The sequence below is a fragment of the Sesamum indicum genome, linkage group LG8 (assembly GCF_026168435.1).
Source record: "Sesamum indicum cultivar Baizhima isolate 11 linkage group LG8, ASM2616843v1, whole genome shotgun sequence".
NCBI classification, from domain to species: domain Eukaryota; kingdom Viridiplantae; phylum Streptophyta; class Magnoliopsida; order Lamiales; family Pedaliaceae; genus Sesamum; species Sesamum indicum.
In genome coordinates this window covers 13,579,809-13,594,510 of record NC_142664.1, presented here as the reverse complement: position 1 = coordinate 13,594,510, position 14,702 = coordinate 13,579,809, and the positions used below count along the sequence as shown (strand labels likewise).

The 14,702-nt window shown below is 34.4% G+C and overlaps 1 protein-coding gene across 4 annotated transcripts; it reads right to left on the bottom strand.

Annotated features, from left to right (window-relative positions):
• Positions 1 to 356: 356 nt before the first annotated feature.
• On the bottom strand, positions 357 to 13,667 carry LOC105179743 (dnaJ homolog subfamily C GRV2). Of its 4 annotated transcripts, XR_016066707.1 has the most exons (7): positions 13,410 to 13,667; positions 13,035 to 13,232; positions 12,400 to 12,893; positions 11,488 to 11,701; positions 11,004 to 11,389; positions 10,582 to 10,638; positions 357 to 6,195 (listed from the first exon to the last, which is right to left on the bottom strand). XR_016066707.1 is itself a non-coding variant. In XM_088883346.1 (5 exons), the coding sequence occupies exons 3-4, from the start codon at positions 12,819 to 12,821 to the stop codon at positions 11,698 to 11,700; spliced, it is 426 nt and encodes a 141-aa protein (XP_088739472.1). In that variant the 5' UTR covers positions 12,822 to 12,893; positions 13,035 to 13,232; positions 13,410 to 13,667; the 3' UTR covers positions 10,843 to 11,389; positions 11,488 to 11,697. The 4 variants fall into 4 exon arrangements, 2 of the variants coding, with proteins under 2 accessions (XP_088739472.1, XP_088739473.1); XR_016066708.1 differs by lacking the exons at positions 357 to 6,195; positions 10,582 to 10,638 and having other exon boundaries at positions 10,843 to 11,389; positions 13,035 to 13,214; XM_088883346.1 differs by lacking the exons at positions 357 to 6,195; positions 10,582 to 10,638 and having other exon boundaries at positions 10,843 to 11,389.
• Between the last annotated feature and the right edge of the window lie 1,035 nt (positions 13,668 to 14,702).

The window sequence follows — 14,702 nt, the reverse complement described above, 5'->3', positions numbered from 1 at the left end:
GTCAAGTTTATTAAAAAAATTATGTTGACTAGATTATATAATTTTATTTTAAAAAGTTATTTATTATTATTTCTGGTACATATTTATTAAACCATTTTATTATTTTTGTATAATAATAATTAAATTAAAAATAATAATAAGATGAAGTAACTAAAAATCATTTTTATATCTTTGCAGTTTATAGTTACTTTATTATTTATATTAATATGAATAATTTGAAAATGGGATGATTTGATATTGGTTGTTTTTGCTACTCAGGTAAGTCCTGCCGTTAAGTTTTTTGTAGATTTTTTTGTCCTTTTTTTTTTTTTATTTCTTGTATAAATGTCTTGAACTCAAAAATAATATTTTGTTTGAATAACTGCTAAAATTAAACATTATCTTCATAAACTCAAAAATATAATAAACATGTTATATGTATATTATCTTTTTCACACTGTTAATATTAAATTTATAAATAGATGATTATAAAATACATAATTATATCCACAAATATGAAATTTAAAATAATGCTTAGTTAATTACTAAACAAAAAATATAGCTTATGAAATTCTTTTAAAAACAAAGTATATCAACAAATGATTATTCAGGACTTTTCTGAATGCTCAATTTGTTGGAACCGTCTCGAGTTTCTTTCCCGCCATATATGGTAAACGAATGACCCAAGTAGCGCTCTATATGCAATATTGATGATATGTTTCCCTCTCCATTTCCTAGTTGTCCATTCTACATCTCTTGCCCATTCTATATTGGGCCACGCGAATCAAATAATTTGCCGTAGTACTGCAAGGCATCGTCTATTGAATCGACATCAAAGAACAAGTGGGAATGTGTCTCGTCTGGGTCCCCATCACAAAGAATACACCCTCCAAGGTGTGCGAGCCAAGGTTTATCTGTCGTCGGTAATTTTTCCTAAATAGCCACCCATAAGATAAAGGAATGTCGTGGAATCTTCAACGAACCTGAAAGTAGCGAAGTCCATCCTACTTTTGGTCCAGGTGGGCAAAGAAGCTGGTACAGAGCTTGGGCGGTGGGACGCCCATCGGAAAACCGCCAAATGATTCTATCCTCACCACCATGAATCATGGGTAATGTGTAGATAATCTGAAGGCATTCCAAATCCATAATGAAAGGCTAGTGCCATTGGCCGTCAACTATAACCATATGAAGCTTGGTAGATCCATCAAGCCCAAGTAATCAGGGATCGAGATCCACGTGAAAATCTAGTAATCAGGGATCCAAGATGATGCCATGGATCCTTCCAAAGATAGAAGCTTCTCCCATCTCCAATTTGCAGCTCCACCATTAGTTGGATGAGGCTGCATAGTCGAAGCATCTTTCTCCAAGTCCACGATCCTCCCTTCTCATCAACTGTCCAAATGGAATTATTTCGAAGTCGTCCACGCTGTAGCCACTCAACCCAGATAGACGTTTGGTCACATCTAATGACGTCACACAATTTTTTTGTCATTAGGGCTTGGTTGAGTGTATCAATATCTTTAATACACTGTCCACCTTGCACCACCGGATTGCAAACATTCTTTCCACGCAACTTTGGCATATCCTATGCCTGAAGTGCCTTTCCAAAGGAACAGTCGTAGGCATTTCTCCACTTAATAACCGCCTTCAGTAATATGAATGCAGAAGCCCAATACAAGCTCAATGTTGAAAGAACTGTTTTTATGATTTGTACCCGACCAGCATATGATAATGACATTCTCTCTCATCCAGTAATACGAGTGTCAATTTAAGAGAAAAGTGGCTGACAATCAGAGATAGAAAGCCTAAATGGGATTAGAGGTAAGCCCAAGTACCTCATTGGGAGGTATCTGCCCCTCCTGAAAGCCCAAGATCGATAGTAGCTGTTCTTTCCTTTCTTGTGCAGACTGGGAGATAATTAGGTGACTCTTTTGAATATTCAGCCGGAAGCCCGACCATTCTGCAAAACTATTCAGTCCCACCTTTAGGGTTCTAACCGAGTCCTTGTCAGCTTTACAAACGAGGATGAGATCATCTGCGAATCCCAACTGGAATATCCTCCCTGGCTCACACTTCCAGTGGAATGTGAATCATAAATCATGCTCAATTAATTGTGAAAGTCCCAAATGCAACACTTCCATAACAAGCACAAACAAGTAAGGAGATAGAGGGTCCCTCTGCCGAAATCCCCTCGCTCCAGTAAAGAACCCATGGAGAGTTCCGTTAAGACCAATCAAAAATGAGGCTGTCGTAACACACTCCTCAATCCATCTGGTGAATGTTGGTGGAAAACCAGAAAGGTGCAAAGTCGCTACCAGGAAGTCCCACTCAACTGTGTCATATGCCTTTCTAATATTCACTTTCAATGTGCATCTTGAGGGGAGTCGTGCCTGATTATATCCCGTAAACAGTTCTTGGACTAGCATAATGTTGTCACCAATGCTTCGTCCCGAGATGAATGCTGCCTGACAAGGGCTAATTAACTTGTCCAAAATTACGCTCAGCCGTTGGACAAGTAATTTAGCAATGATTTTATATAAAATATTATAGCATGAGATGGGTCTAAAATCACTTACAGACATAGGAGTATGAACCTTTGGAATCAGAGCTAAAAGTGTAGAGTTGACTTGCTTAAGTAATCTCCCCGTAGAGCGAAAATCCAGTACCGCTCTTGTCACCTCTGCTCCCACTACTGGCCAAGCAACCTTATAAAATCCTGACGAAGCCATCAGGGCCTGGAGCTTTATCCTCTGCAGTGTCGAACACGACTAACTTCACTTTCTCTGGTGAGAATGGTGACAGTAGGTGGCTAGCCTCCTCATCAGAAAGTATATGCCTCGCCCATGGTCTGAGGTAGTTAGTCCACTAATGTTTGACGTCTGTTACCTCCAAGGAGGTTCTGATAATAAGATACAAACTCATGCACAACATCCCCTGGATCCGTGTGAGTGGTACCATGCTCATCATTAATCTGCAAGATTCTCCTCGCCGCCCTCCTATGAGCAATGAAAATCCTAGAGCATTGATCACCATCCTGCATCCACTGCATCTTGGCTCTCTGTTGTAGCATAATTTGCTCAGTCTTGGTCGCTTTTGCATACACCATCCGGCAACAATGTTCCAGGTAAAGGAAGAGCTCATTCTGTTTGTCCGAGCTGACCAATGTTTGCGCCTCATCGAGAAAACCCTATGCCAATTGGACATTACGAGTCAAGTCCCCCTTGTTTCTCTGCTGTTTGAAGACCTGTTTTAGGGCCTTGAGTTTACGTGTCACCGCATACATAGGCACACCAATCACCTCATCCTGCCAAATATTCTGAACACTAGGGATAAAATCCGACGAGTTGGTAAGGTAATTATCGAACCAAAACATACCTCCATTATGTTGTGGTGAATCCCCATGAAGGACAAGCGGCGAGTGGTTAGATGTCCGGGGTAAAAGACTATGATATGATGAGGTAGGAAACCTCGCAAACCACCGGTCATTGATAAGAATTCGATCCAGTCTCTTCTATAAACTCCGTGTTGTCGTACTGCAGTTGTGCCATGCGTACCATTCTCCTTGCATGGGCAGTGGTAACAACCCAACCTCTTGAATCCCAGATTAAATTCTTCCGTAGCTATCCTTATATCTCTTGATATTCCGCAAACCTCATTTAGATGACGAACAACATTGCCCCTCCCAGCAGCCATAGGTCATTTGAGCACTGCAGTGCCAATGTCCCAAATGTATGCCATAGAGTCCGTCTATCAATCACCTTAGAGACACCATAGGCGATAGTAATAATACAAGATTCATGGAGTGCTTTAATAGTATACGATAGTGAATAAATTGTTCGCCCAGATCAAGAATATGAACATCCAATAAATTATCATCCCAAGCAATCCAGATACGATTTCCAACAGAAGCATAGTCAACAAACCATTTCCATTGAAGTAACAGAAACAACTGAATATGCATGACATTAGTAATACGAACTCGAGTTTCAAGAATGCCCAAGAAGTGTAACCTGTACTCAGAGACGAGGTCCTTTAATGCGAGCTGATGATCTCGTTTGTTCAGCACACGGACATTCCACACAGCTAGATTCAACATGGATCATATCCAGTGGGGCTGCATGTGTTAAGACCCCTAAGTGGCTCATCTGTGTCATCAAAGTAGTGTAAAGCATCAAAGGCGTTGTATAAAACCACTGCCTTACCCCTATCGTTGTGTTTGTCGGCATTGTGTTCCTTATGCTTGTCATCCTCGTCTTTTCTCGAAGCTCCAACTCCTGTACTATCAATATTCGAAGCTTTCCTATTGTTTTCATTGGCCGGTAGTGGTTGGGAAACGTTAACTTTCGGTATATACAAAGCTACCGGAGGTTTAGTGGGTTTGAGGGGTTTGTTCAATTCACAATATTTTGTCATATGACCGATCGTCATGCAGCTCGTACATTTTGGGGGGAGCCATTCGTATTCGACATCAATTTTACACGGTGTTTCTCCTCCATCCTCATTCGGTGTTATGATTATAGTATGTTTTGTCAGCTTCTATGTAACGTCTAACATCACGCATACACGAGCAAAATCTAGTCTCGTGCATGCCCTCGTTATCGCATCTGGGTAGAGGGGTTTACCCACTCCACTTGCAATAGTACTCAACCCTTCCGTTGTCCAATATTCCATAGGAAGGTGCCGAAGTTTAATCCAGATAGGTATTTGTGTATGCTTCAATTTCCTCATAGCCATGCCTGGTTCCCACTTCTGTAGTACTATTGGCTGCCCTTGGAACAGCCATGGATCCCCTTCTATCACCTCCTCCATATCAATGACAGTTTTAAATTGAAAGAAGAAAAAGCCATTAGTTGTCCCTGTTACCTCACGCAGAGCGGGCCATACCGACTGAGCGTATTCCTTCAAATGATGGAAATACGGCTGCTTTCCTAGAAAGTATCCAACTGCAGTAGTTTTCCAACGCTTAGCTCCATCACACACAATATCCAAAGATGGGCGAACCACGACCTCCCCATTTTGCATTATTGAGGCAATATAAGAGAGCGTTTTCCGAGACGAGTTATTAAAAACTTGGGAATTTTGTCATCAACTTCCGAGTTCAATGCAATGGAATATTGCCAATGAATAACCCCGTAGAAGCTCGATTCGCAAACGAAGGAGTTGTAGTTTTCTTGCAAATATCCAGTGTGACATCACCGATGACATCAGTAGAGTCAGCAGTTACATCAACGATGACATCAGTGGTGACATCACCAGGTTTACGGCTTATGTCATGGGACACCTCATCATCCATCCCATCTTCCACCTCCACACATTTTTCCACATCAGCATCTCATACAGCCACTCCTTCCACGTCAACAACCGTCGCCGGCCGTCGAAGTACCACCCCCAGGTCAGTTTTCCGACCGACAGCTGGCATCGTTCCGTTCATAGTAGTTTCCGTCGAAAAAAGCACAGATTTTGCACCCATAATCTGTCCGCCTGATTCTTGCGTTAATCTCCTTGTTGCCGGCCGGAAAACTAGCTGGACAGCCTGTCACAATCCTTTGACGAGAGGTGGTTCATCTTCAGGCCGCAGCAGCGTGGTTCGCCGGCGAGACGTTTCGACTCCTATTCGTTCCTCCCACCTTTGTTTCAGTTCCATGAGTGATTTCTTGAAGTCCTCATCTCCATCATCAACTACGGCATTAGCTAGGCGAAGAAACCCTGCGATGGGGAAGGTTTTCTCTGCGCATCAGCCATTGAAAGAGCTCAAAGAGTCGTTGGAAAACCCTAATTTTTTTTTGGCGCATCTTATTCTCATCAAACGTGGTCAAGATCGCGTCTTTAGTCAATGGGTAGTCTCCCCTACCATCAGGGATCCGATCATCATCGTTAGCCATGGCCAAAATTACCGGCGTCGTTTCATCTTCCTCAAGCGATTTTTCGTCTTCTGTGGCGGCGCGAAACCCTAGTTTTGGGGAAGACGAACCAGCATGAAAATGAACGTTATTTTCGACCAAAAAATCGCCCTTACCTTCCCAAAGCCCATGTGAGTGTGAAAGAGGCAATAACTCGCCGGTTTCCGCCATTGAACAACCATCCATCACTTCATCTTCCTCGGCGCAAAAATGCGATTTGTCTTCAATAATCTCCATGGTGTCTTCCACGCTCTGCCCGTCAACGTTCGCCCCATCTCCCGCGTCAGTTTCCTCGTCACCGGCGTCCCCATAGTCGCTGGCCGGCGGGAGTGGAGTTAATGCAAGAGAAGTGCTAGTGTGTGAATTTTTTGGTATGCTAGTGTGTGAGACTCCTAATTTTACATGAAAATATATAAACACAAATATGATATATAATTACAGATATACTAAAACATGGACTATTTACTTTTTTGTACAATAAATTCAAATGTTTTTATTGCCTAATAAAGCGAATAAATATATATCTAATAATATGAAATGATTATAATAGTAATTCATAAATAAACAACATATATAATTATAAAATGCATGTAGATTCTTTAAAAATTCTATTACTATTTAATTTTAGGTTTAATTTTGTACATAAATTATTCTTAATTCTAAATAATTAATTTTATTTTTTAGAGTACATAAAGTGAAAAAAGAAAGAAAAACTAAAGGTATGCATTCCCATCGTTGGATTAATAATATGATTATAATTATAAATTTAACAAAATTAAGTAATAGCTACAATATAAATAGGAATATATAAGCATAATATTAAAGAAATTATGAATAATTAGAATACATTCAAATCTACTCATGAAAACAATAAGTCACCATTAAATCTAAATATAATACGAAATAAGGACCAAATAACTTATCCACCTCAACATATCAAATAATATAATATAATATGATTAAAGAAGATAATTAAGAAATGATTAATCTAAGATTCATTATACTTATATCGCTTTTAAAAATGGGAATTACACTTTTTTTCAAAAAAAAAAGTTCTAATCTGACCCTCTTTGTTAAGGATTGGACGAAAAATATTGACGATAGCAAAAAAATTACACAAATTTACCCCTCAATCATATTTATATGTAATATGTTTATGCTTATAAAAAGAATATATGATAATATTAACTTCATTCTATATACATAACCTATATTCATCCTAAGTACAAAAATATACACAAAAAAATTCAATGACTGACGAAATTCAAAATTTATATAATTTTTATTTGCCAAGGTCAACATTTTACGTTGAAATCATATCGAAAGAGATAAAATCATATCGGAAAAGGTAAAATATAAATGAAAAATTTTGACAGAACATATAAGTGTAATTTCAAAACTTAATAATATACAAGTAAAATTCTGTTTCATAAAGTTTAATTTTTAAGACACTACCTAACCAGATAAATATTCTTTTTGCCCATAATTTAATAAAAAAACTGAAAAACATGGAATATTCTCTCTCCTATTTTCAAATTATTTATTTTAATATGAAATAAATAAACTTTTAAATAGAATTTGAGATAAATTACTTGAATTAAATTATTATTGAAAATATTTTAATGAACTTTGACAATTAAGAAATAAAAAGTTAGAGAACTTGTAATTTTAATAAATATTTACCACAAATTCTAATAAATGAAATAAGAATTTTATCTTTAAATAAATTAAAAATTAATTTCTATTTACAAAGTGTATTGCAAAACATCCAAAGCAAGGATATGTTAGTAATGTTTGGTTATATACATTGATAATAAACTCTGAACATATATTATAATTTTTCAATAAATTGAAGTTTTATTTTAATGTAAACAAATTAATTTTTTTTTAATTTTTTATGTTATTCAAAATCAAAATTTAAAGTAATAATATTAGCTTACATATAAAATTAGAAAACTGACTTATCCATCTAAATTTTTTTCTATTAAAACTTAACACAAAAGATATCATTTAATTATTAAAACCACTACCAAACAAATTATTACTTTTAAAATTATAAAATTTATTTATTATATACACGTAAAAATACCACAACAACTAGTGCAAAAAAATAACTACCCACATAATAAATTAACAAAATTAATTAAAAGGAAAATGACAAAACAAGGAACAACTAACTTTGAAATTATTAAGTATGACCATATAGACGATTTATTTAATTTGATCTTCATCTTTTTTTATCCCCTAATAAAGCGAAAAAATATATAATAATATGAAGAATATGATTATAATTACTATTCATAAACAATATATATAACTATATAATATGTATGTAGACAATTTTAGTATATAAATTATTCTTAGTCTAACTAATTACTTTTTTTTAGTACAGAGAGTGCACAAAAAAAAAAAAGAAAAAAATTATTTTGTTATTTTATTATTTTAGCCTTTAATATAATATGCATGTAAATAATTTTTTTAAAAATCCTATTTTTTTAGAGTACAAGAAGTGAAAATAAATGTCATGGTCACGTGGTCCAAATATTTACATATAAAATTATTTTTGACTTTTTTATTATATATTTTTCACAAGCTACCGTGTTTTATCTAATATAATTTTTGATCTCTAATGTTTACAAATTCTTACGGATTTGATCAAATTTCAAACCAAATCTATAAAAATTTATACACAATAATGTTAATGTTTATTATGTACATGACGACTAGTCCATAAAAATTAACTAGTTATTATTATGGATTAACAAATTAATTAAAGAAATAACTAAGTTGCCATTAAAACTTTATTAACAAAATAAGCAACTAACTTGACATAATTAATGAATAAATTTAGGATTAACTTAAAAATAAAAAATTACATTTTCCTCCAAAAAGTTCTAAGTTACACACACTGAAACTTTCATTGTTTTAGACTTAACCCTTTTTCGTTAGGAATTGATCCAAAAATATTGATAAAAAATTTTACACTTATAAAAATAAATATATAATGATATTAACATCAACTTATATATATATATATATATATATATATATATGACATGTCCCCAAAACAATTAATTAAAAAAGTTAATTAAATGACGTAATATCAGTTATAAGGCCATCATTTTATATCCTAGCTCCTAACTCTACATGAGAACTATAAATACAATAAATTCAATTATAATTATAAATATAATAACCATATGGACTATTTATTTATTTTGTACATTAAATCAATTTTTTTTATTGCCTAATAAAGCAAATAAATATCTATCTAATAATATGGAATAAAAATAATTCATAAATGATATGACAAATATAATTATATAAAGCATATAGATTTTTTAAAAGTAAGAATCAGAAATATGTAATTTGTCCTAGAATCAGAAACATGTAATTTGTCCTATAACATTGATACACAGAGAATAAAAAAAAAAAAACCATAAATATAATTTACCCTATATGTAACAATATAATAATATAAAAATATCATTAGTAGTATATAATAAATCACAAAATACTAATATAATTATAAATAATTTATGTACAATTAATTCAATTTTCTTAATCTAAGTATGCAAATAAATATGTTTTTGTTTCTATAGTAAATTATATATAATATAAAAAAATATAATTGTATAATATAATACGCATGTAGACAATTTCTTTAAAAATAATTACTTTAAAATTCAAAAAATACAAATAAGTGCCTTGGTCACGTGGTCCCAAATATTTACATATAAAATTAATTTTGACTTATTTAGCCATTGATGTGATTTTTGATCTTTTAACTTTTACAAATTCTTACGAATTTGGTCAAATTTCAAACCGAATTTGTAAAAATTTATAAACATTCAAATTCAAAATCATTAAACCATAAATAATGACAACAAATATAATTATATATATGTGTGTGCGTATAACAAGCCTATAAATAATTGATGTCTTACTACTTAACATATATACCGCATTAAAATATTTGATCTACTTAATAATTTTTCTAGCAATATGTAACTTCTAAATCATTAAATTCTTAATTGATCTCTAAATTAAATAATCAATTAAAATTTTAAGTTGTAGCACTCCAATTCGTTCCATCAATTTTAAAATATTTTTTTTCCACAACACCACAAATAAAATAAGAAATTTAATTAATAAGTGAAAAAATATAAAATAAATAAAATAATGGTGACTTTCTCAGTACAAATAATTTTTAATATATCATAAATCATAAATAATTATTATTATGCAATATAATTTGCATATAAACCATTTCCGTTAGAATCCAATCATCATATAACATCAAAGTTAGAATTCAACTACTAACTTGATTTTACATAAATTCACTAATTACAAAGTTAGTATACATAATTTTAACAATATATTATTATAAGAGATAATTGTCATCATAAAAAAGAAGAAATATAAAAAATGACAAATACTATCTCCATTATCCTATGCAAATAAATTAAAAACTAAATGTTAATTATAAAATTATTTAATAGCACTCATAAATGAAGAAGTATAATAGCAAATTATTCACAAATTTATAATATACGCAATAACTTAGTATTCTTTTTATTTACAGTTATATATATTATTATATTATACTATAATAAAAGTGTGAACACCACTTATGTATTATTTCAATTATATACCCGTTTAAATAATAAATGAGAGTGTATGAGGATAGATCTATTCTCACCTTTTCGGCTGGAAGGTTTTGTTCAACAACTGTATTCATCACCCTCCAATTCTTATGCTGTCAGAGAGTTGTATAAACGAGGAGAAAGTTACTTCAACGTGGATCCAAACACTCAAGCAAGAACACAATCTCTACCACAGGAGCAGATTAACTTTACAAGAGTTCTACAATATGTTAGTTGACTATATATGCTGTGAACAAAAAAGTTGAAAATGGAGAACAACAGAGTTTCAGCAGCGAAGAAGCAAATATGCAAGTTGGTAGAACACAAATGCTATTATTACTAGAAAAATTAAATCAGAGTAGCAAAAACAATGAAGAAATACACTCCAATTAGTCAAAAATCCAAAAAAATGAGAACCCGGCAACACAAAACATTAGGTGACAAATGATAAAAAAGATATGATAGCATATATAGTCACCTGCACCACGGAACACCAATACTAAAGCACTTCCGGGAACATCACCATTGTCTTCTCACCAAGTGTAGCAAATTTAACTAAAAGAAAATTATGTGATGAACTTCATTAGAAGAGTTTAAAAAAAAGATGGAAGACAAAAAAGAAAGAAAAAGAAAGAAATATAAAGTGCAATGAACAATGTCATCAACTAATCCTGAAAATACAAGCATCTCAGTTCTCGCACTTTCAAACTGACTCGCATTATGTTAGCAACAATAGTAGCGGACGGTTCAGTGGCAGGAGTTGTTGGTTGGACCACACACATGCAACGGGAAAGGAGGGTTGCAAGAAGAGGTATTCCACCATCTCTCTCAAGCTCTTCACCATTCAATGATGAAGACTCGCACCTGAAAGTTAAATGGAAATAGCATAAGCAAAAGTACATTTACAAAGTACTTATCTAAAGAAGAACGATATGGAAATTAAAGGCAGATGATGAATTTACGTCAACCAAACAAGCTCCGAGGATGCAACTAGAAGATGTGCTCGATCAGAGGAAAGAAAATTGTAATCATCCTTGTCCACTATAATGGCACTTAAGAGCATAGGATATTGATTAACACTAATACATTCCCATATCGCCTATATAGAATACACTGGCCCTTTAAGAGAAGCAACAATCTCCAAGTCTGGGGACCTTGCAATCCTTGCATGCTTACCTAAGGGAGAGGAATCAGAAAGCAGTAGATCACTAAAAAGAAAATATGAAACATGGAGCTTAAATATGAAGAAATACAACCAATTAAAGAGGATTGCATTCCAGCCAAAGACATGCCTCATAAAAACCCTCATATGTTGGGTTCAACTTAGGAATTTTGTCCAACTTTGCTGATCATATTCCAAGAAGTTTACTGATTGCAGAATGAAATATTAGATCGAAGCAACAAAACCAAAGGGAAACATATGTAAGTAGTCCAAACCTCATAGGAAAGCCCTATGATTTACATTTTCACTCTTCCGCAAAAGCCACTTAAATTTACATAATTAAATTTATTTCTTGGTCCACACCTTAAATTGAGGTAGTATCATATCTAAGAATTAAATATATATATATATATAGCCCCGTTCCTTCCTAGCCAAGATATATTTAAAACCAATACTGATATCCATTTATATGTGTAAAAAAGCATTTGGCTCATCTTGACAGCATAAATACCTTTAGAGCACTTTCTACCAGTCAAATGAACAGCTTAATTGTGAAAACGGCATCTAAACAAGTCGACTAATTCATTTGAAATAAGATCTGGCATCTTATAAGATTCTATATGTTCTTTTTTTTTCTCAAGCTTAATCATATAGTCTCCGTTTTTTATGAGTAACGACAGATCCTCACACAGGATCAAGGAATTTGGCATACCTGCAAGCACTCATAAGCTTTCTTACTGCCAGAAACTTCTCCCTCCCTTCAGGATTTTTGTCAGGATGATACTTCATTGCAAGTTTCCTATACTGTCTCTTGAGCTTTTCCTCATCAATATACTCAATCTGCTCTGATATATTAGGTATCTCCTCAACTGACTCAAAACTTGGTTTCTTAGGGGCATCCTCTCTGGATACTTCATCAATGGAAATCTCTAGTATCTTGCAAGCTTCTTCTTCAGAAAGTTCCATTGGCGATCGAGTTAACTCTTCTCTCCACATTACTAGCAATGATTGCAAAAACTCAACATGTTCAACAATAGGCCAATTAGGAAATCTAATTTCATCACATAAGTTTCGAAGATAATAACGATGACACCACATTTCATCTTTCAGCTCTGGATATGTCACTGGTGGCATTGGAGCATAGTCATATAAGGAATGACAATGCTGTGCCAATTTCTAAGGGAAATAACCAAGATGCTGAAGAACCTAATAAAATAAAACTGTGAGTTAAATGCAGCACTTATTTGCATTGAAGATGACTCAAGTACCACCATGTTTTAGAATGTAAATACTAAATGCTTCGGGTGAAAGACAAGTAGCAAACTCCAGTTGCAGATTCAGGGCTACCTTGTGGTGTCCAAATAATCTCAGGAGTGCTAGAATCAGAAACCATTGCTGCGGCAAAAGCAACTGGGCCGCTACGTTCCAGTACGTAAAGCAATGACTCAGGTAAGAGGCCGCCCAAAACACTTCGTTTCACCAAAGGTAGAGAAGAGGAAACTGCAGCTTCCTCACCACCATGAAAAGCTTGATAAACATGAGTCACTGAGAAGAGTTGGGCAATTGAAATAAGATTAGATCAAGGGTAAGCCAGAGCAAAATAAAATGCGCCTGTACTGTATAATCGGATCATTGCTTTTGGGTTCCTAGTAACTAAATGTTAACAAAAGATGCTTGGGGTGAAAGACAAGTAGCAAACTCCAGTTGCAGATCCAGGGCTACCTGACGGATCAGATTCTCTGCTCGCATCTTGTGTGTCCAAATAATCTCAGGAGTGTGAGAAGCAGAAACCATTGCTGCGGCAAAAGCAACTGGGCCGCTACGTTCCGGTACATAAAGCAATGACTCAGGTAAGAGGCCACCCAAAACACTTCATTTCGCCAAAGGTAGAGAAGAGGAAACTGCAGCTTCCTCACCACCATGAAAAGTTTGATAAACATGAGTCATTGAGAAGAGTTGGGCAATTGAAATAAGATTAGATCCAGGGTAAGCCAGAGCAAAATAAAATGCGCCTGTACTGTATAATCAGATATTGCTTTTGGGTTCTAGTAACTATAGCTTTCACCAGAGCAGCAGCAGCATCAACAATAGTCGGTTCACCAGAAAGCATTGCCTGCACATAAGAAATAGAGGAAAGAGTTTGGTTCATTAACCAAAGCTCTGAAATTGAGAAACAATGTGCATATTGATGGAGCCACCATCTAGCCACTGCCTAGTTCAGCTTAAAAACAAAAAAAAAAAAAGAAAATAACGAAAACATCTCAAACCTCTGTGGAAGGCAAAGAAAGGAACAAAAGTTACCCCACTTCCAAAGTGAAAGTGTTATAATATAATTACCATGAAAAGGCACAAGAAACTATGAAAAGTTTCATCTTTAAAACACCAGGAGTTTAAGGATACTAGTACACGCGGATATCCTAAGTGCATATTACAGCGAAACTATATCTTAGTTTAAGGAGGTGAAACAATTCCAGTGACCGTTCTACAATTGTTTGCTCAATCAGTCGCCAATGTGCATCTCATGTGACGATAAGCATAAATACCGGACAACTGACTCCCATTTTAAATGGCTTGCAAGGCAACCGGTTTATTGTAGGATAAAGCTCTGATCCTATTTTACTCTACGTGCCACACATCAATCTTTTATGTAACCAAGCTCATAACCAAAGGAATGCTTTAAGGGGCCCAGTGCTTTATGTACGTGAAAGAATGGCCTGCTCGTTGAAGCGAGTAAAGATTGAGGGAAGGGAAAAACAAAATGAACAGCCCTTCATAATTCTTTTGAACCAACTTGTACCAGATCTACGTACAAGAAAAATTTAGTAGGTAGAGGACTCTTTTAACAGAAGTCGGAAATGCTGTACCCCACCCTCGCATATCCATCAACATAATCCTCGACTTCCTATCCCTAAGCGAAGACAAATCATAGAACTGCCAGATTGAAAATCTCAAATATTTGAGGACAAAGGTTGATGGAACTTATTTGAAACCACATATCAACCTTTACATTTTTCA

Coding starts and splice junctions, on each gene's coding strand:
- LOC105179743 (XM_088883346.1), bottom strand. CDS start 12,821: ATGCCACCAGTGACATATCCAGAGCTGAAAGATGAAATGTGGTGTCAT.